Here is a 21,837-nt window from a genome sequence, read left to right as displayed (position 1 = left end):
TGAGGGACCACTGGGTCAAATTTGGGTTTTTAAGTCCACAAACACTTGGCTTTTGCTCCAAACAATTATTATGTGAGACACTTATCTTGAAGTTGATCAGTATGACACTTGGGGGAGCACCCATGCTTCAAACACCACCTAATTGTGAGTTGGTGAAGTTTTAGATGTTTAAAGCAGCATGGTAATCGTTTACAGTGGCTTGTAAACGATTACCCGTATGACATTGCACATTTGCACGTTCTAGTGAACTGTAGGAACCACCAAATTACATCTGAGGAACCACTGGGTCAAATTTGAGTTTTTAACTCCAAAACCACTTGGTTTTTGCTCCAAACAATGATTAAGTGTCAGAGTTATCTTCTATGTTATTTCGGTGATAATGTTTCCTATTGGATCAATAAATCACATTGGCTTCTTAAGTGACAAAATAAAACCAAGGGATTCGAACAAAATTAAATAACTTCCAACATAACATGAACCAAAATATTACATTCATGACATAACATTAGTCAATCACAAAAGATAATAACATTGTGTTTTCTAACACAAATGCATTACAGAAGATAACACTGAACAACAATAATCCACTAAAGACAATAACATTGTCACCTACAGATAACACTAATGCATAACAAAAGTTTGAACACTAATCCTTAAACTTCTGGTTGTTTGGATGATGATGATGATGCTTCGTTAGTTGGTGGAACAAATTTTCGGAGGATGGCTGCCACATCGACATTGTTTTCTGTCCACATCGGAAGTCGAATAACAGGTTTTGGCGTTGCCTCCACCAAGGCAAGTGTTGGAGGACAAATATCTGGTGCAAAAACTTTGACTATGTCCGTCAATTGCTCAACCAAAACAAATCAAATGTAATAGCAGAACCATATTACAAACATAACTAAATGGGGTGGAAAAACCCACAAAGAAACATAAAACAAACAACACAACACCCTTAAACAATTACACAAAACACAAAAACACACTACCATTAACACAACATCAACAACGACGAACACAAATCAAAAACCCAAAACAAATAAACACTAAACCATCACCACAACATCCATAACGGAAGACCACAAATCAAAAACCCAAAACCTAACAACGCAAACCAAAAACCCAAAACCTAACAACGCAAACGAAAAACCCAAAAACCCAAAACTCGAACAAAACAAAAACAAAACTACCCTAACAAAAATCCCAAAACCTAACAACGCAAACGAAAAACCCAAAAACCCAAAACTCGAACAAAACTAAAACAAAACTACCCTAACAAAAAACCCAAAACCCAACAACGCATTTACCTTTCTACAACGAAGCTGCCCTTCCGGACTTTCCATTTCCACCAACCGCCGACAACGGACAACGGAAAATCAAATGGGTAACCACAACGCAGACAACAACTAAACGAGAGAGAGGACGAAACGAGGTTGGTTGTGAAATGAGAAAGATTGTGAAATGAAAGAGAAAACATAGTTAAGGGTATATTTGGAATGCCAAATTTTCCAAACCTGCTCATTTTCATTCTCAGATTTTTAAAAGAAAAAAAAAAACAACCAATGTCAACTTAACACGTGTCTGTGTCAAAAATGTGTTAAAAAAGTTGTGTTAAAATAACGGGATCCATAAACAAAACATCCTGAAAACCCTTTATTCATCCGTCTACTCCAACTAACCGCTGAAACAATCACTTTGAATATAATCTAAACAACATTCAAAGAATCTAACCCAAATAGACATAACTCTAGTTAGAACTCATACAACACTCACATGAAGACAAACATCACATGCTTTAGTCGTTCAAACCAAAATAAAACAACTATCTCCAAAATATTATTATCATTATTTGAGGGAAGTATATTATAATCTCAACTATTTCCAAATTTAGAGACTAAAAAGAGAACAAAAACGATATAAATTATCTAGTGTAAAGAAAAGTTAGCATGACCTCAAATTATTTAAGGTTTTAAAGAGACCATGATTTTACAAATATGGTAAAATAATTTTATTTTACCTCTCAAGCATAACTATCTTTCCTCTGTATCACAAGGTACAATAGTTCACACATGCAAATGTTACGAAAAGTGAATGCAATTAACACATGGTACAATAGTCAAACTAAGCTTTTTAGGAATGTCAGTAAAGATAAGCATGGTTCCAGCTTTCTTTCCTGCGGCATAACACAGTGCTTACAACATCCCTCCTGCAACATTCACAGTAATGCTTAAAATATACAACGGCAATGCCTAAAAGCAAACGTCTTTGATATCTTGCTGGAAAAATCCCTGTGCAGACCAGTAATTATACATAAAAGGAGAAGTGGTGTATGAATACGAATGGCATTGACCAAATACAGATAAAAAAGAGGAAGAAGATCCTAAGTCACGGGTTGATGAATACTTGTATTCTTGGATAGTAAATAGTTGTTATCTGTTTATACTGGGTTGATATCATGGTTGCATTTGGTTTGATATGCCTGCCCTAATTTGTCTACTCGTATTTGGATTAAAAATGTAACTACATTGAGATATACTTTGCCCTTTACTTCTGGTTTGGTTCTGTGTCCTCTTTGCCATATCCATATACCATAACATCAACATCACCATCGTGTAACGGGGCTCCTAGACCATCACTTAAGCCAGCCAAATGAAAATGGAAGTTTGTCTATATTCATTGTATTGTATTTATTATTAAAAATACTCTTTTAACATTATTAAAATTAATTAAAATATAATATATGTTTTTTAAATATATTTCGAATTGTAAAATTCAAACTTTATTATCGGTTTAGAAACACATTATGAATTGTACTCTGAAAAGAATCACTTATAATGAGGAACAATTTTGGATTATCATGTTTTCCACCACCACCGTACAGGTCAACTATGCTTTTAAGCTTTTTGGGATATAGCACGCAGTGCTTTCCCTCGAGTCAGTCGAGGTAAGGACTATTTGATGCAACCTGTAGCAGCCGTTGCAACCTTTAAGCTTTTTTGGATATAGCACCAGAGGCTTTCCCTTGACTCAAGTCGATGTAAGGACTATTTGATCATTCACCTCACCCTGCAAGCTGTAGCAGCCCTATACGCAATCGTAATGCTGCCTTTTTTTTATCCTTTGTTGTGTTACTTATTGTTACTGCGATGGTTGTCTTTATGTTTGTATTCTCTGTGTATAAGTGTAATATAATATTCTTGTTCACAGTGGCTGAGGAAGTCACACAGTAATCGTGTTAAGAGAATGGGGGGCTTGATGGAAAACCCTTTGTGGGAGCTTGAACGGGAATGATTTTGCAAATGATGGCCAGAAAACTCTTTTACACTTGGTTGTCTCGCCCATGATAGTCTTCATTTTAATGTTATTCTTGAGAGAACATCCTCGAAAACAACATTAAAATGAAGATTATCAGAGGCAAGCCAAAACTTTTGAAATTGAGATTAATTTTGCTTCAAAGATTCCACTGCAAGCTATTGTGAATGCTATCCGTGGACAGGATTCTGATAATTACCAGGTAGCAATAGGAGTTCTTGATATCATTCTGAGATATCATTCTAAGAAAATATCCGTTTTCTCTGGACTAGGTAAAGGTAAGCAAATTCTCTAACAAATCTACACTGTGGTGTCATTGGTTTTCATTTTCAGCAATACCATTTTTATTTAATTATTTTGAACAGGCCAAGAGAACACTGAAAAATTTGAGGATTAAAGCCAGTCCATCCAATCAAGAGTACAAGTTTGCTATCTTTTCTTCATTTTAATTAACTTTTCCTGCATTCTTTACTGTTTGTGCACTGATTTACAATTCTTCACACTTTTTTACTGTTCTGGGTGATTTTACCCAGTTCTTGACTTGCCTTTCGTTCTTGCGTTAATTCTTTAAATTTCTTGCAATCCTTTATCAACTTCTTGCATTATGGCTGCTGTATAAGTATTGAATTTCTTGATTTCAACCTTGATGTACTGGATTTCTAGTTGTGCACATCTTAGTGTTGGGTATGAGTAGGTGTATAAGTTGTATTCAATATTTTTAATTGAAAAGTGTATTCAATATTTTTAATTGAAAATAAATATGTACCTGTATACTTTGTTCTGGTATGTATATTTCCATTTTAAATTATTAATAGTTTTTCATTTTATCACAATCTTAAATATACATGTTTCCTTCTATGGTTTTTATTTAATGGTATATTATATTTTAGAAAACACAAATTTCAATATTATTGAATTAAAAATAATTCTAGTGTACACATTTAACTATTTCTACTTAATTTTAATATTTATATTTTTTAGTTAACATTTATTATATAAAAATGTTTGAGTCTCAATTAAGATATTGAATCATATAAACCCTTAGTCTCAATATTATCACAATCTTAAATATACATGCTTCACGTATCTATCTTTTTATTAAAATAAAGGAGATTGAGGATATGATTCCAGTGGTCAGTAAGAATACAATATATGCATGTTAATGAACTAAACAATACTAAGACAAAACAACCTTTGTTTTCAGATCATCAACGACATTCCCCACAGTGCTCTGTTTTGGAAGCCTGATGGTATGAATAACCACCTATATAAACAGTTAAAAAAGGGTCAGAGAAAATATAAAAATCAAATTAAGATTAAAGAAATGATATTTAGTATACATGGTGATGTTACACTGTTATTGTTATTGTCATGTAACATAATATTAGTTTGATACCTGGCCAATTTTTATTTAATGAAAACACTATTAATATGTGATATTTTTTTAAATATTAGCTGAAAAGATATGATAGTATGAAAATTTTTTAAAATAAAAATTCAATTAAAACATATAAAAATAAAGAGATTTATTCAAAATTTTCATAATAAAAGTAAAAACGAAATATATAATTTAACCTAAACATAACTTTGAGAAGCGGAGGAAAAAAAAATGAAAAAAGAGTAGAATTTTGAATTTTGTAAATTTGTGTAAATTGAACGTTTTTTTTAAATATTAAAGTATTAAATTTGTTTTTAAGCCCAAATTTCTATTACAAGAATAGTCAGAGTAAATGATTAACAAGAATAAAGTAGAATAATTATTTTATGTTATCTTAATCGTTATTCATGACTTTAATTTTTAGAGCACCTTATCATATATATTGATTATCTTTTTTAAATTAATTCTGATATAATTTTTACATTATCAGAGAAAATCATTTCCATTTTCAATATTAAAGAGTTGATCACGGAGAAAAAATAGGTCTTTTTTATCTGATTGCATAAGAGTTTCTACTCCTACTCTAACTCCACAAACTTTTTCTGTCTTGTATACTTGACCCTGGTCTCCTTTTCCTAAATTTTTGTATAATAAATAAAATATTTCATTTTTATTTTTCTTTTACTTTTAAACTTAATTAAAAATGTAAGTTTCTCATGTTTTTTATTAGTCTTTTTTTTCTATATTTTAAGAAATATGAAATATTACAATTAGTATTTACGATTAATATAAAAAATTATTAACTTATATTATTTATTAATCACAATATTATTTTACATTAAAGACAAAATTTGATCTTTGTTAACATACATAGATAAACAAATAAAATAACGAAATAAAATATCAATCATGAAACATAATTAATAAAAAAAGTTAAATAATAAATATTTAATTGTAAAATATGAAAAAATGAAAATTAAGGTAAAATTTAAAAAAAAAAGGGGAGAGAAGAGAAAAGAAAATTCATGAAGAAAAATAGAGAAAATGATATGGAACAGCGAAAGAGAAAGCGCGGACAATTACTATTAACTGGTTTGTATTGAAATACACTTTTTATTACGTGTTACTTAATAAAGTTTACATAGAAGAAAATAATATAAATTTAAATAATGATAAGATAACACATTATACACAATAATAATAAAATAATTATAAATTAATGAATTTTTATATTTTTTCAAAAAACATATATATAAAAAAGATAATATCAAAAAACTACTATAGATTGAAAGCGCAAAACACCTTTCCATAACTAAATAGATTATGATACCATTTCATACACAGACAAGTTTTATAAAAAAGAAAATACAGACAAACAGTTGAACACACATAAAACATTAAACTAACTTCTTCCCAAACTAATAACGTGCTTTCTATTGTTTGTTCTGGGCAGTCTCACATTAAACACAACTTCAACAAGTCTTGTAAGCCATTGGGGTTTTCCAGAAAAGAATACATTATAACCCAATATTATTCCAAAGATCGTCCCACATCCATACCCAATTACAACTGCTTTCCACTCAAATCCTGATTCTTCATCAAATGTTGAATGTTGTAACATTTCTTTATTCCCTTTGCAAGATCTTGACAAGGGTAATCCACACAACATTAGATTTCCAACATAGGAAATATTATCAAATGTGTTAAACTGTCCACCCATAGGTATCATTCCCTCCAATTGATTTTTTGAAAGGTTCAAGACAGAGAGAAAATTCAAATTTGTAAGAGTCATGGGAATCTCGCCCTTCAGTTGGTTACATGAGAGGTCCAACCATTCCAAATTGCTTAAATTACCCAGTGACAGTGGAATGGTACCAGTGATTCTATTGTGTGAAAGGTTAAGCCCTTTGAGAGAATGCAACTCTCCAATGACCTTTGGAATTTCTCCTTCAAACATATTATTTGATAAATCAATGCTTGTGAAAACAGTCAGTATCCTCGTGAGTTCTATGTATATCCCTTTCATCACAATCACTATTGAATCATTATATAAACTATTTTCACCCAAATATTTCAAACCAGTCTGATTGTCATTCGCATTCATCATTCCTTGAAAGTTGTGAATGTATGACACTGGCAAGGGTCCGGTAAAATAGTTACCAGAGATGTCAAAAATCCTCAGCCTAGAAAATGGAAGTTTGGTGTCGAAAGAAGTGATGACACCATGAAATTTATTTGACCGTAAACTGAGTACCTGTAAAGTTGTCAAAATTTCTAACCAATGGGGGAACATATCCTCTATGTTATTATTTCCAAGGTCCAAAACTTCAAGGTTTGTACAGTGAGCCAAAGACCGTGGTAATGGTCCCTTCAACTGATTTCCATTCAACTTTAGAGTCTCAAAGGAATTTCCTTTAGAAAAGTTATCAGGTATGCTACCGTAAAGGTTGTTGTTTTGCAAATCCAACACCGAAAGAGAAGGAAATGTTGCCAAACATTGTGGAATAAGTCCTGTCAAGTTGTTGTGAGCCAAGTTGAGTATAAAAAGGGTGCTTGCATTGCACATTGCTAAAGAAATGTTCCCACTCAACTCATTATTTGAGACTAAAAAGATTTCAAGGCCATTTGGTGGAATCGGAAGATCTCCTCGCAACTTGTTGAAACTTAGATCAATGTATCTAATGTTCTTCGAGGAGCGTAAAAGGTTCTCATGAAACCATTTGGGAATGCTTCCACGAATTCTGTTATGAGAAAGATCTAAATCTTCCAGATTTGGTGCTATGAATTTTGGGAAACTACTTACGTTACTTGAAGATAAAAATAAGTATTGAAGGTTGGGTAAGATACAATCAAAATTATTTTCAAATTTTAGTGAGAGCAAACTATTGTGAGAAAGATCCAAATAAAAAATAGTTTTAAGCTTTGAAAATTGATGAAAGTCCACGACACCACTCAAATCATTTGATGACAAATTTAAAAAAGTAAGATTTTGGAGTTGAAATATTGAATTTGGAAAATTACCTTGCAGTTTGTTATTAGAAAGAGACAAATATTGCAAAGAATTAGTTGAGAATTCACCAATTGACCCTGTGAACTGGTTGTTTCTAAGATACAAGAACGATAAGGAAGGCAAAAAGTAACACCAACGAGGAATTGATCCGTTTAATATGTTATCATTCAAATTTAGGATCAATAATTCAGAAAGTGTGGTGATTTGGGTTGGAATTGGGCCAACTAATTTATTATTTGATAAATCTAAATGAGAAAGTTGAGTAAGATTAAATAATGATGGTGGAATAAATCCATGAAAATTGCAACTGTTAAGTTGTAGTATGTAAAGAGACTTTAAGTGACCAATAGAATCGGGAATGTATCCTGAGAAAGCAGTATGACGGAGAATTAAAATTATTAGTGGAGTAGTCCAGTTGGAGTTTGGAAGTTCACCTCTCACGTTTTCATTGAATGACAGATCTATTTCTTGAAGATTGGGTAAGCGGAGGATGGCCGTGGGCAATTTCCCTTTGATTTGGGTGTCATAGAGAACGAGAGAAAGCAAAGAGGATGATAGATTGGTCAACAATGACAAAGAGCTCTCTCCGACAGAAGACATGTTCACTTCATCCAAATAAATCTCTCTCAAATTAGTTGCGTTGTGAATGAGTCTGTTCCATGTGTAATCATCAAGTCTCATTTTGGAGTAGCTTTTGATGGGATCATTAAGTAACGAGTTGATGCTACCTATAAGAAGATATTCTAACTTTGACAAGTGGGAGATTGTGGAGGGAACATCACCAGTCATTCCAAAGTTAAGTAAAGTTAGATGGGTGAGGTTGACAAGGTCACCGATTGTAGAGTGTATCGAAGATCCAGAAAAGTCACTAAAAGCAATAGTAAGTTGTTGAAGGTGTCTTAGACTGAAAATTGAACTATTAGGACCAAGTAGCTCACCTCTAAGATCAATGCAGGAAAAGTTGAGACCGATCACATAACCTGATCTGATGTCACACGTGACCCCATCCCACCCACAACAATCTGTCAAGTTATTCCAAGATTTCATATTTGAAGAATACGAGGAACAAAGATCTTCTGTAAACAGAGCAACATAAGATGAAATGTTAGTAAGAAATGAGTTTTTGAATTGTAGTAAGGCAGATTTGTCACGAGGGTTGCACAACAAACAATTGTAAGAAGGGAAATGAAGAAGCAAACAATGAAAGATCAAGAAGTAGGAAAGTCGAACCCATCCCATTTTTCTTATACCGAAGAAATATGGATTTGATTGCAGCCAATTCATTGAGTGTAATCTATATATAAGAATCTCATCGGCTGCAGACATTGCTATAGCCACTCTTCTTTTTTATTATTGTAATTTTTTATATGATATTTGTTTAATTTACAGGAAAATTAATAATACTTAATTTAATTTGTATATCATTGAACTAGTTCCTCAATTTTTATGTTCTGAAATTTCTCATATTAATTTTTTTATTTTTCCTATTTTATATTGAAGTCTTAATCTGGGGAAGATGCCTACCAATTTCCAAAAAGAAAAGCAAGTCTTGTGTATGAAAATTCCAAGTCTTGCACCCATTTAAAGGTCTAAAGTCAGTCTTTCTAATACAAATGACAACTGACTATGTCACAATTTTCCAACTTCTATTTTACGTTAAAGTTTATGAATCTTTAAAAAAGTATCGTAACAAAAGTTAAAAATTAAATCATCAATCTTTCAAAATAAAAAAATATCGTAGCAAAAGTTTATGAATCTTGCAAAAAAAAAAAAAATTGTAAAAAAAAAAAAAAAAAAAAAAAAAAAAAAAAAAAAAAAAAAAAACATCAATCTTTACCATTCCTACGAGAATAGGATATCCAAAATCATAAACTTTATCTCAAATCAAATTTATTTTCAGGCACTTCAAATTAAGTTTAAAAAAAAAACAGTTGAATAGAGTGTTCTTAAAACAAAACAAAAAGTTTAATTAAATAATAGATATTTATATAATTTTATTAAGCAAGGTTAATGATAAAAATATACAGGAAAATTTTGATATGGATTTTTCTTCTGCTTATTTATTTTTTATTTTTATTATCTTCTCAACACAGAAAACTCTACTTTTTAAATAGCTTTAAAGTCTCTATAAAATCCAATTATATAAAAAATTATTTATGAAGAGAATATATGACTATTTATAATCTAATATGTTTAACACGAAATATAAATGTAGAATTTAGAGGTTTTAAGTGTACGAAATGATACATACACTCATCTCAATTTTGAGTTTTCTTCTTATTTAAGTTTTGTCTAGAATAATAAAATCAAGTACATATCTACTTATTGGAAATGATATCCACATGTCTCTCTCTTCACACGTGTCTCCATCCTCATACACATAATTATTATAATACTAAAATACTTATAATTTATAGGTAATTTAAACAACTTATATTTATTATTTTATTTTATTTTTAGTTTTGTAATTTTTGTTTACTATAATTCTTTTTATTCTCTCTTAATTGTTTGATTGATTAAAAATTCGTAAAGCTCACTCGTATTTTCACGGTGTTTCTCGTTTTATCACAATCTTAAATATATATTTTCTCTTTATGTGGTTTCTTTGAAATGGTATAACATATTTAAAGAAATACAAACATCAACATCATTGAATTAAATAATGTATAGAATACATGTTTTACTATTGATGCACCTTTTTTAATGTTTTTATTTATTTATTTTTTAGCTCTCAATTTCAAATGTTTAATTACATAAATCCTCAGTTTATTAGATAACATAAAAAAACTCATTATCTATTCCCTTTTAACCATTAGTGTTTTGTTTCATTTAAAGAATCTTTATTTTAAAAAAAACAAAAAAACAAAAATATTCTCTCTCTTAATTGTTTAACTTGTTCAATATCTATCAAATTTATTTTGATCTCTAACGTATTTTTTCCCTATGATAAATGTGATTACACTTTTTTTTTCTTAATTTTGTTCAAATGGTATATTACATTTTAGAAAATGAAATCATAAATTCCATTCAATCTAACGCATTTCATCATTTTTTTGACTTTTATATATAAGTGTTATGTGGTACTCTAATTTGATATTTACATAATTGTAATTTATTTTTATGTATCTTTTTAGATGTGTTATCAAACTATTTGAATTATATATATATATTCTCCATCAAGTTATATGGGTTTTTCATGGAGCTTTTTGAACTCTTTATGTACCTTATCGAACTATTGTTAGTAAAAAATGGTAAGTACATGGATTGCACATAGTAAATAATAACTAAAATTCTTTTTATAAGGATTTTTGCAACAAATGACAATTCTCACACTTCACAGCAACAAAAGTTTACAAAAACACTAAGAGACTTTTTTTTTTGTATTTTTATTAAAGATATATAACAGAAATTTAACAGAGTATATATAATTGTTAAGACTATATTTCATTCACTTCATTTTCATGCATTTTCAAACATCTCAATTTGATATTTAAGTTAAAATCAACTCACAAGTTTATTTAAATCTTATTATTTCTAATGACTTTCTATGGTTTCAATTTTTTGAATCTTCAACAAGCAACCATGAATTAAATTTAAGAGTCTTAAGGTTGCTACCAAATAATGTTCTATCCCTATATACAAGCTACATTAAGTATTCAATTTTAGTTATAGGTTTAAAATATGTTTTCCAACATCCAATGAACCAAATATCAAGCTATGGATAGTCAAACCAAAATAAACATTAAACATAGAAATCAAATAATGACATAGAAATGAAAAAATATCATGAATGAAGGAAAAGACCGAAAGAGAACTTAAAAAGCTTCCTAACACCCTAGCAACCTCCAAGAGATTCTTCTAAACATCCAAAAGTGATTTTTATTCTTACAAGGGGATAATGAACCAAAACCTTTACAAGAAACATGATTAAATAATCCATCTTAACATGTCAGTTTTGGAATAAAGAGTGTAGAATAAAATCGTAAACACGTTATTAGCACGAAAAGTTCAATTACATCAATTTATAATTTGAGTTTACCTACTCAAGTGTGATACAATATGAGAGAAAAAAAATTCTAAGAAATACATAATTAACCATTTATTAGCCTCATATGTGGTGATATATATAACTAAAATTAAAATATTAATAATACTTGTTCTCACTGTGAATATAGAATGAATGTGGTCCTAACTCTTATCCTTACATGTAGAAACTTGCAAAGGAACAAAAATATCGTCACAATTTTCCAACTTCTAATTTACGTAAAAATTTAAATCAAAATTATCGATGTCCATTATTCTTACAAGATTGCTAAAATAAATATACAATATTTTTGAAGATGATATGTATACAAAATATACTAAAATTATATATATATATATATATATATATATATATATATATATATATATATATATTGTTTTAAGACTAGATTTCTGTGATGCCAACAAAAACAAAAATAAAAGTAAGATTTATGTTCATTCTTGAAATATTGACAACATGTAATTGAGCAAGAAAATAACAGTTTGTGGCGAAAATCTCCACCATCTGACAAAGTCAGTCCTTCATATATTTTTTTATATAATGAATTTAGTTTTGGAATTTCATTACCCATCACAATAACAACACCAATCATATCCACCTTAATTCTAAATTTTATTTCATTGCAGAGAGAACAAAATAGGTAGAAGTTTAGGGTATTTTATATAATTTTGAATGTTGGAAGTCCCACATTGACTAGAGATGAGGCCATTTAAGTGTATATAAGTGACTGCAAACCTCACCTTACAAGTCGGTTTTGTATAGTTGAGTTAAGCTTAAAGTTCACTTCTAACGGTGGTTCAACTAACAAAGATATATAACATATAACATGTAAACTAAACAAACCTTGATTGATTCAAGGATGCTCAAAGATAAATAGAATTAATTAATCAATTGTAAATTAGTAACAACATAACAATGTTAGTTTGATGAAATGTATTTAAAGTAAACTTTCGGCAGATGGCCATGACCCAAACAAAGGAAAGAAAAGCCGCATGTGCTCAAATCGGTAGAAAGAGAAATTGATGCAAGGAGCTTCGAAAACGAAGTTGTTGGTTCAGTTGAAAGTTGACTCGAGACTTCCCCTTTTCTCTAGTTCTTTCATTTTCTTTCTTTTTTTCGTTTTTCTGTCTTTCCCTTTTCCTATATAAACTACTTAGAATAGGTTTTCCAAATTACTGTTTGAAAAAGCTTTCTTAGAGGATTCGACAGTCTCTTTTTTTTTTGCAAAATATTATGCTTCTTGTTCTTTGTAATTTACTTTTTCTTGCAATTTAGATTTTCGACTCTATTATTCTCTTTCTTCTGCGATATGTGTTATTCAGAGCTTAGGGAACCCATCCCAAATTACTTCAGGTTAAGCACGCTTAACCATGAAGTTCTTATGGGTTAGGCTACCGAAAAGCAAATGCATTTGTTGATATGAGTAGCCAAATCAATTCCTTTAAGCTATCTTGTATAGTCTCATACCTATACAGTCTCTAGATCCCTCTCATTCAGGTGTATGTTCGATTCGTCCATGTGCGCCTTCCACTCGAAGCCTGCCAGGAGCCGCACTCCTCGCCCTCGTCAGTGCCCGGGCGTCACATGCCCACCAGCTTCCGCTCTGGTTCGTCCTCGAACCACACCGTACTAGGAGAGGCTAGGCTCTGATACAATCTGTAACGCCCTGGCAACTTACAAGGACTGCTGAATGTCCCCACACATCAACACGAGGCTTTCTAGTGTGCTTTGTCCTCACTCACACACTTTCCGGGAAAACTTCCCAGAAGGTCACCCATCTCAAATTACTCCAAGCTAAGCACGCTTAACCATGAAGTTCTTATGGGTTACGCTACCAAAAAACAAATTTGCTTTTTGGTAGCCTGACCCATAAGAATTTCATGGTTAAGCGTGCTTAGCCTGGAGTAATTTAGGATGGGTGACCTTCGGGGAAGTTTTCTCGGAAAGTGTGAGTGATGACAAAGCACACTAGAAAGCCTCGTGTTGATGTGTGGGGACAGTCAGTCGTCCCTGTAAGTTGCTGGGGCGTTACAATGCATGATTTTTTCAAAAAGATGAAAAGGGATATAGGTTGAATTGGAAACATAAGAGTGAATCAAAGCAAAATAGAATGAAAGAGACTTATCTTTGAAGCGTGCTCGAACCTAAATTCCATAAGCTCTGAATAACACATAACAGATATCGCAGAAGACAGAGAATAATAGCGTCGAAAATCTAAATTGCAAGAAAAAGTAAATTACAAAGAACAAGAAGCATAATATTTTGCAAAAAGAAATAACATAACTGAAATTACAAGTTGAACCGAGAAACCTCACGGCCTGTCGAATCCTCTAAGAAAGCTTTTTCAAACAGTAATTACCTAATCTAAGTAGTTTATATAGGGAAAGGAAAAGACAGAAAAGCGAAAAAAAGAAAGAAAATGAAAGAACTAGGGAAAAAGGGAATCTCGAGTCAACTTTCAACTGAACCAACAACTTTGTTTCCGAAGCTCCTTGCATCAACTTCTCTTTGTGCCAATTTGAGCACATGCGACTTTTCTTTCCATTGTTTGGGCTCCTGGCCATCCGCCCGCCGAAGTTTGTGTTTGATACCGATATTTTAGCAACAAATCCAATAAATTTTAGTGTAGTGTTAGGTCTACTGGTTTTTTTGGAAAGGGAGTGTGTGTGTGTGAGTTGTTTATTGCGAAGAATAAATTGGATTTAACCAAACTACATTTTTTTTGTTTAGTTATAATTAAGAAAATGTGCAGAATCCCGCGAATTAGAGACATTAAATCAAAATTAGCGTGGTATTAGTAATAAGCTTGGTACATAGGGTTTGAATGTACTATCTTGTGGGAAGTGTTAAATATATCATCTTTATGTTATTTTTATCTTTTATCTTTAGTTAATTATTTATTAATTCTTATTTACATTCGAGCTTAGTCCATATTTTTTATATTATAAATACAATACTACGTGTATATTCAATATAAGATAGATTAATTCTACATATACCTTATTGTAGTAAAATGTCATTTAGGAGATGGTCTTTGATCATAAACAATTGTATCTTCTTCTTTTTTAAGTAACTTTTAATACAATTAGATTTCTTATTTGAGTTTCATTGCTATTATTAATTAATTCATATTTGAAATGTTTTAAATGGTTAGCTCACTTCTATTATTTATCTTTTTTAACTTATAATTATATATATATATTTATATATATATATATATATATATATATATATATATATATTTATTTATTTATTTTTGAAAATAGTAGATTTATATAATATTTGATTTTTTTTACTTTTACTCAATGAGATTTAAACTCCTATTTCAATTTTATAAAGGAAAATATTTATACACATTCTCAATTTAAAAAGTTGAATACGTGTACACATAATTATACATATATAGTTAATGCAGGAACAAGATAGAAATGAGTTTATACAAAAAATGGGCCAGCGCTGTTGAAATGAATGGGCCGAAGCCCTTCTTGCTGAGTAAATAAAATGCAGCGTTTTGCTGGCAAAAGTGAAGAGCGTCTCCTGTTTTACACACACTTCATTCGTGCATAGGTTTGATCGAAAGAGGGATTCTCTCCCAAATTCTCTCCCAAATAAAATACATCTTTTGTATTAACAAGACACAATTCTGAGTATATTAAATCCAAAAGGCAAAAAGACAATTTTGCATAATCATGTCAACATATAGGTTATATGCATCCAGGAAAATGTTGATCGAAGATTGAATGTTAGATTTTACCTTTATACATATGAAGGTTTGACATTTTACGTCATGTTGAACCTAATATGAAATTTATTGAATAAGATAGAGTAAAAACAAATTAAAACTACAAAAAAAAAATATGGGCACGTAAAAAAATAACCATATTAAATTAAAAGTGCATTAATTTCTTCTCCAACCATTTGCATGATTTGCTATGTTTGTTCTTGTAAGTCTCACATTTAACACAAACAAGTCTTGCAAGCCATTGTAGTTTTCCAACAAAGAAAACATTACAACCCAACATTATTCCAAAGCTCATCCCACGTGCATATCTCACTACAATGACTTTCCATCCAAATCCTGATTCTTCTTTATCGAGTGTTGAACATTGTGGCTTTTCTTTATCCTCATTATAGGATTTTGACAAAGGAAATCCACAGAACATTGGTATATATTACAACATGTTGAGCATAACATAACATAAAATTCATCGCAAAAGATAACGTAAAGAGAAATTAAAACTACAAAAAACATATAGGCACATAAAAAAACAACCATATTAAACTAAAAGTACATTAATTCCTCATCCAACCCTTGGTATAAGGTTTTTCTTGTTTATTCTTGTGAGTCTCACACATTTAACACAACTTCAACAAGCCTTGCAAGCCATTGGAGTTTTCCAGCGAAAAAAACATTACAACCCAATATTATTCCAAAGATCATCCCACATGCATACCCCACTACAATGACTTTCCATCCAAATCCTGATTCTTCTTTATCAAGTGTTGAACAAGGTGGCCTTTCTTTATCCTTATTGCAGGATTTTGACAATGGAAATCCACAAAGCATTGGATTTCCAACATAAGAATCATTTCCAAATGTGTTAAATTGTCGTCCTGTAGGTATTACTCCCTCAAATTGGTTTTCTGAAAGGTTTAAGACTGCCAAAAAATTCAAATTTGTTAAAGACATGGGAATCTCACCATTCAATTGATTCCATGAGAGGTCCAACCATTCCAAATTGTTTAAATTACCCAGTGATAATGGAATGGTACCAGTGATTCTATTGTGTGAAAGGTTAAGCCCTTTCAGAGAATGCAACTCTCCAATAACTTTGGGTACTTCTCCTTCAAACATATTATTTGATAAATCAATGCTTGTGAAAATAGTCAATATCCTCTCAAGCTCAATGTCATGTCCTTTCATCACAATCATTATCGAATCAATATATGAGTAATTATTACCCAAATATTTCAAACCATTTTGATTGTCAATGGCATTCATCATTCCTTGAAAGTTATGGATGTACGACGCTGGCAAGGGTCCGATAAAATAATTATTAGAAATGTCAAAAATCTTCAAAACGGGAAATGGAAATCTGGTACCGAAAGAAGTGATGACACCATGAAATTTATTGGACCTTAAACTGAGTACCTGTAAAGTTGTCAGAATTTCTAACCAATAGGGGAACGTATCCTCTATGTTATTATTTCCAAGGTCCAAAACTTCAAGGTTTGTACAGTGAGCCAAAGACCGTGGTAACGGTCCCTTCAAGTGATTTCCATTCAACTTTAGAGTCTTAAAGGCATTTCCTTTAGAAAAGTTATCAGGTATGTTACCGTAAAGGTTGTTGTCTTGCAAATCCAACGCCCAAAGAGAAGGAAATGTTGCCAAGCATTGTGGAATAAGTCCGGTCAAGTTGTTGTGAGCCAAGTTGAGTATAGAAAGGGTGCTAGCATTGCACAATGCTGAAGAAATGTCTCCACTCAGCTGATTATTTGAGACTGAAAAGAATCCAATGCCATTAGGTGGAATCGGAAGATCTCCTTGCAACTTGTTAAAACTGAGATCAATGGAACTAATGTTCTTCCAAGAGTGCAAGAGGTTCTCATGCAACCATTTGGGAATACTTCCACTAATCCTATTATGAGAAAGATCTAAAACTTGCAGGTTTTGCAGTGGTGCTAAGAATTTTGGGAAACTACTTAAGTTACTTGAAGATAAAGATAAGTATTGAAGGTTGGATAAAATACAATCAAAATTATTTTCAAATTTTAGTGAGAGCAAACTATTGTAAGAAAGATCCAAAGAACTTAGAGTTTTAAGCTTCGAAAATTGGTGAAAGTCAACTACACCATTCAAGTTCGTTGATGACAAACTCAAAATAGTAAGATTTTGGAGTTGAAATATTGAATTTGGAAAATTACCTTGCAGTTTGTTATTACGTGCTAAATCTAAGAGAGAAAGTTGAGTAAGATTAAACAATGATGGTGGAATAAATCCATCAAAATTACAATCCGAAAGTTCTAATGAGCTGAGAGACTTCAACTGACCAATGGAATCTGAAATGTATCCTGAGAAAGCAGTTCGAGAGAGAGACAAGAATCTTAATGGAGTAGTCCAGTTGGAGTTTGGAAGTTCACCTCTCAGGTTTTGATTCCATGACAGATCTATTTCTTGGAGATTAGGCAATTTGAGGATGTTGGCGGGTAATTTCCCTTGGATTTTATTGTCTAAGAGAAGGAGAGAAACCAAAGAGGACGACAAATTGGTCAACAATGACAAAGAGCTCTCTCTGATAAAAGACATGTCCATGCCATATAAACAAATATCTCTTAAATTAGTTGTGTTGTGAATGAGTCTGTTCCATGTGTAATCATCAAGTCTCATTCTAGAGTAGCTTTTGATGGGATCATTAAGTAACCAGTCGATGTTACTTATAAGAAGATATTCTAACTTTGACAAGTGGGAAATTGTGGTGGGAACATCACCAGTCATTCCAAAGTTAAATAAAGTTAGATGGGTGAGGTTGGCAAGGTCACCGATTGTAGAGTGTATCGAAGATCCAGAAAAGTCATTAAAAGCAAGAGTAAGTTGTTGAAGGTGTCTTAGACTGAAAATTGAGCTATTAGGACCAAGTAGCTCACCTCTAAGATTACTGCACGAAAAGTTGAGACCGACCACATAGCCTGATCTGATGTCACACGTGACCCCATCCCACCCACAACAATCTGTCAAGTTATTCCAAGATTTTATATTTGAAGCATACAAGGAACAAAAATCATCTTCTGACGGAACAACATGAGATGAAAAGTTAGAAAGAAACGAGTTTTTGAATTGTAGTAAAGCAGATTTGTCATGAGAGTTGCACAACAAACAATTATAAAAAGGGAAATGAAGAAACAAACATTGAAAGATTAAGAAGTAGGAAAGTCGAACCCATCCCATTTTTCTCATACGGAAGAGATGTGGATTTGATTGCAACCAATTCATTGAGTTTAATCTATATATAAGAATCTCGGCTGCAGACATTCCTAGCCACTCTTCTTTTTTATGATTCTTGTAATTTTTTATATGATATTTTTCAATTTACACAAAAATTAATAATACTTAACTTAATTCGTATATCATTGAACTAGGTCCTCAATTTTTATGTTCTTGAAATTTCTCATATTAATTTTTTATTTTTCCTATTTTATATTGAAGTCTTAATCTGGTGAAGATGGCTACCAATTTCCAAAAAGAAAAGCAAGTCTTGTGTTTGAAAATTCCAAGTCTTGCACCCATTTAAAGGTCTAAAGTCAGTCTTTCTAATACAAATGACAACTGACTATGTCACAATTTTCCAACTTCTATTTTACGTTAAAGTTTATGAATCTTTAAAAAAAAAATATGGTAACAAAAGTTAAAAATTAAATCATCAATCTCTCAAAATAAAAAAAATATGGTAACAAAAGTTTATGAATCTTCCAAAAATAAAAAAATATAATAACAAAAGTTTAAAAAAAAAAAAAACATCAATCTTTATAGGATATCCAAAATCATCAACTTTATCTCAAATCAAATTTATTTTCAGACACTTCAAATTAAGTAAAAAAAAAAGTTGGACAGAGTGTTCTTAAAACAAAACAGAAAGTTTAATTAAATAATAGATATTAATATAATTTTATCAAGCAAGGTTAATGATAAAAATAAATAGGAAAATAACGGTTTATGGCGAAAATCTCTACCATCAGACAAAGTCCGTCCTTGATATTTTTTTTATATAATGAATTTACTTTTGGAATTTCATTACCCATCACAATAATAACACCAATCATACCCACCTTAATTCTCAATTCTCAACAGAGAAAAAAATATGTACAAGTTCAGAGTATTTTATATAATTTTGAAGTGTGGTTCAACTAACATAGATATAATATATAACATGTAAACTAAACAAACCATACCACTTGGAGCAATCTGCTATGTTGTTTCAAGAATCCATGCAACAAGGATCAAACCCTAGTGAAGGTTTGATAATTGTAACAAGACAAATTTGTCATGTAGGTTGCACAACAAACAAGTGTAAGAAGGAAAAAGTAAGAAATATTGAAAGATGATAAAGTATGAAAGTAGAACCCAATCCATTAATCTCATACGCATGAAATATGAATTTTGGTTGCAACCAATCCCAAATATTTGATTTATATATGAGACTTTGTAATAGAAATGACAACTGCAAACTAATATGTGTGACAGTTTGGAATGAGACTTTGAATGATGTATGAAATGGAGAACGCTTGTTGAGAAAGAAGAAAAATCGTTGATATATTGATCATGTTGAATATAGTAAAAACTATATGTGAAATTAATCTCTTGTGTTAAATATACACAGAGTATTGTATTTATAATAGAAAAAATATGGGTTAAACCCAAATATAAATAAGAATTAATAACAAATTAACTAAAGATAAAAGATAAAAATAACATAAAGATAATATATTTAAGACTCCCCGTATATACAAATCGTATGTGTCAAGCTTATTACTAATACAATTAATAAAAACTTAGTAAAAATATATACTTCTACACTCTCGTGATACCGAATTGTTAATGATTTACGAAGACAACATAAAAGACGGAATATTAATCCGAAATGTCACTCCTGAGTAATAAATTTAGAAGGTTGCTCTATATAAATCTCTTCTTATAAATAGTTGTTAAGGAACATATTGTTGACATCCGATAAAAAAACAGGTCATTGTTGAAGAGTCAACATAATTATAAATAAACTAACAAAAACCGCCTTTACTACTCGAGGAAAAACATATATGGACAAGTCAAATTGGTGACATAAGAGAGGTCAGAAGAAACCGTGGCGAAAAAAGTCATTGATGAACAAGAAAAAGAAATCCTAAATGTTGTAGAAAAAAATATTGAAAGTGATGGACAACCACGAAACTTCAACTAAGATGACTTTGACAAAGGAAATTAGATCAATAGTAGACGACGACCGGCAATGGTTGAAAGCAACAAACTACAACATAATAGGTTGTCATCAACAACAAATTCTAGCCTTTAGTGATGGATAGCGAAGAGACTATATTTTCATCAATAATGGATGGAGCCTATTGCGACAGACAACACTAGACTATAGGAACTAGATTGGACTACATAGAAACAAATTTTCCCCTCACAACGGACTATGGAAATGACAGCGTGTCGATAATAGATAGTAAAAGTGGAAGATCTGATTCTTCAAAAGAATGGTCTCCTTCATTCATCAAAGCACCTAGAAACAGACTCCCCTTCATAGGGAAGGATGGTGGACAGAGGCAATAGATAGTGAACAACAATAAAAAAGACACGATAGAAAACTAACATTTAGATAGCATAACTAAGATACTCAGACACAAGTGTTAAAAGACAAAATTTTTAGAACAATTATCAGCCAAAAACAACAATAATGCTAAAAGAAACTTAGACAATCAGAATCTAATATCATGTTGAATATAGTAAAAACTATATATATATATATATATATATATATATATATATATATATATATATATATAATTTTTCTTATGTTGAATATACAAATAAAGTACTGTATTTATAATAGAAAAATGAATTGAACCTAAAATATAAATAAAGAACAATAACAAACTATTTAAAATGAGAGATAAAAATAATATCTAATAGATACCATGGAATTTAGCATGAAAAAAAGTAGTTTTTGGCAAAAGTTTCGGCATAAGACAGTCTGTCTTTGATATTTCTAACTTATTGAATTTACTTTTGGAATGTAATTACCCATCACTACAATTGCACCAATCATATCCTCTCTTCATTTTCAACTCTTCCTTTTATTCCATTGCAAACAAAATTTATGCAAGTTTGAAATGAGGTTTAAATAAAGATAAATTTTCTACTAACATAACATAAATATGGAGTATAGAGGGAATTTAATGGCAAAACATAATAGTTACACACGTGATTTCAACCCACAAATTTTGATTCAATCATTCTTAGATAAAAAATAAAAATTAAAAATCAACTAATCATTTTTAAACTAGTAACAAGGTAAGTTTGATTAAATATATTTAGAAAAA

General features: G+C 30.8%; 2 protein-coding genes across 2 annotated transcripts; both read right to left on the bottom strand.

The window, feature by feature from the left end:
• Positions 1 to 5,998: 5,998 nt before the first annotated feature.
• LOC106764254 (receptor-like protein 12) lies at positions 5,999 to 8,953 on the bottom strand. Its single transcript, XM_014648516.2, has one exon. The coding sequence runs from the start codon at positions 8,937 to 8,939 to the stop codon at positions 6,093 to 6,095; it is 2,847 nt and encodes a 948-aa protein (XP_014504002.1). The 5' UTR covers positions 8,940 to 8,953; the 3' UTR covers positions 5,999 to 6,092.
• A 6,699-nt stretch (positions 8,954 to 15,652) lies between these two features.
• LOC106763267 (receptor-like protein 12) lies at positions 15,653 to 18,691 on the bottom strand. Its single transcript, XM_022781703.1, has 2 exons — positions 16,519 to 18,691; positions 15,653 to 16,404 (listed from the first exon to the last, which is right to left on the bottom strand). Exons 1-2 carry the CDS (start codon positions 18,689 to 18,691, stop codon positions 16,094 to 16,096), a joined length of 2,484 nt encoding a protein of 827 aa, XP_022637424.1. The 3' UTR covers positions 15,653 to 16,093.
• Positions 18,692 to 21,837: the final 3,146 nt, after the last annotated feature.

The sequence above is a fragment of the Vigna radiata genome, chromosome 6 (genome assembly GCF_000741045.1).
Source record: "Vigna radiata var. radiata cultivar VC1973A chromosome 6, Vradiata_ver6, whole genome shotgun sequence".
Taxonomy (NCBI): Eukaryota; Viridiplantae; Streptophyta; class Magnoliopsida; order Fabales; family Fabaceae; genus Vigna; species Vigna radiata.
This window is presented reverse-complemented; position numbering and strand designations above follow the sequence as displayed.

Excerpts from the sequence above, each read along its gene's own strand:
- LOC106764254 (XM_014648516.2), bottom strand. The coding sequence starts at position 8,939 with ATGGGATGGGTTCGACTTTCCTACTTCTTGATCTTTCATTGTTTGCTT.
- LOC106763267 (XM_022781703.1), bottom strand. The coding sequence starts at position 18,691 with ATGGGATGGGTTCGACTTTCCTACTTCTTAATCTTTCAATGTTTGTTT. Across the intron at positions 16,405-16,518 it reads TTCACACAATAGAATCACTG|TCTTAAACCTTTCAGAAAAC; the intron begins GTACCATTCCAT and ends ATTTTTTGGCAG.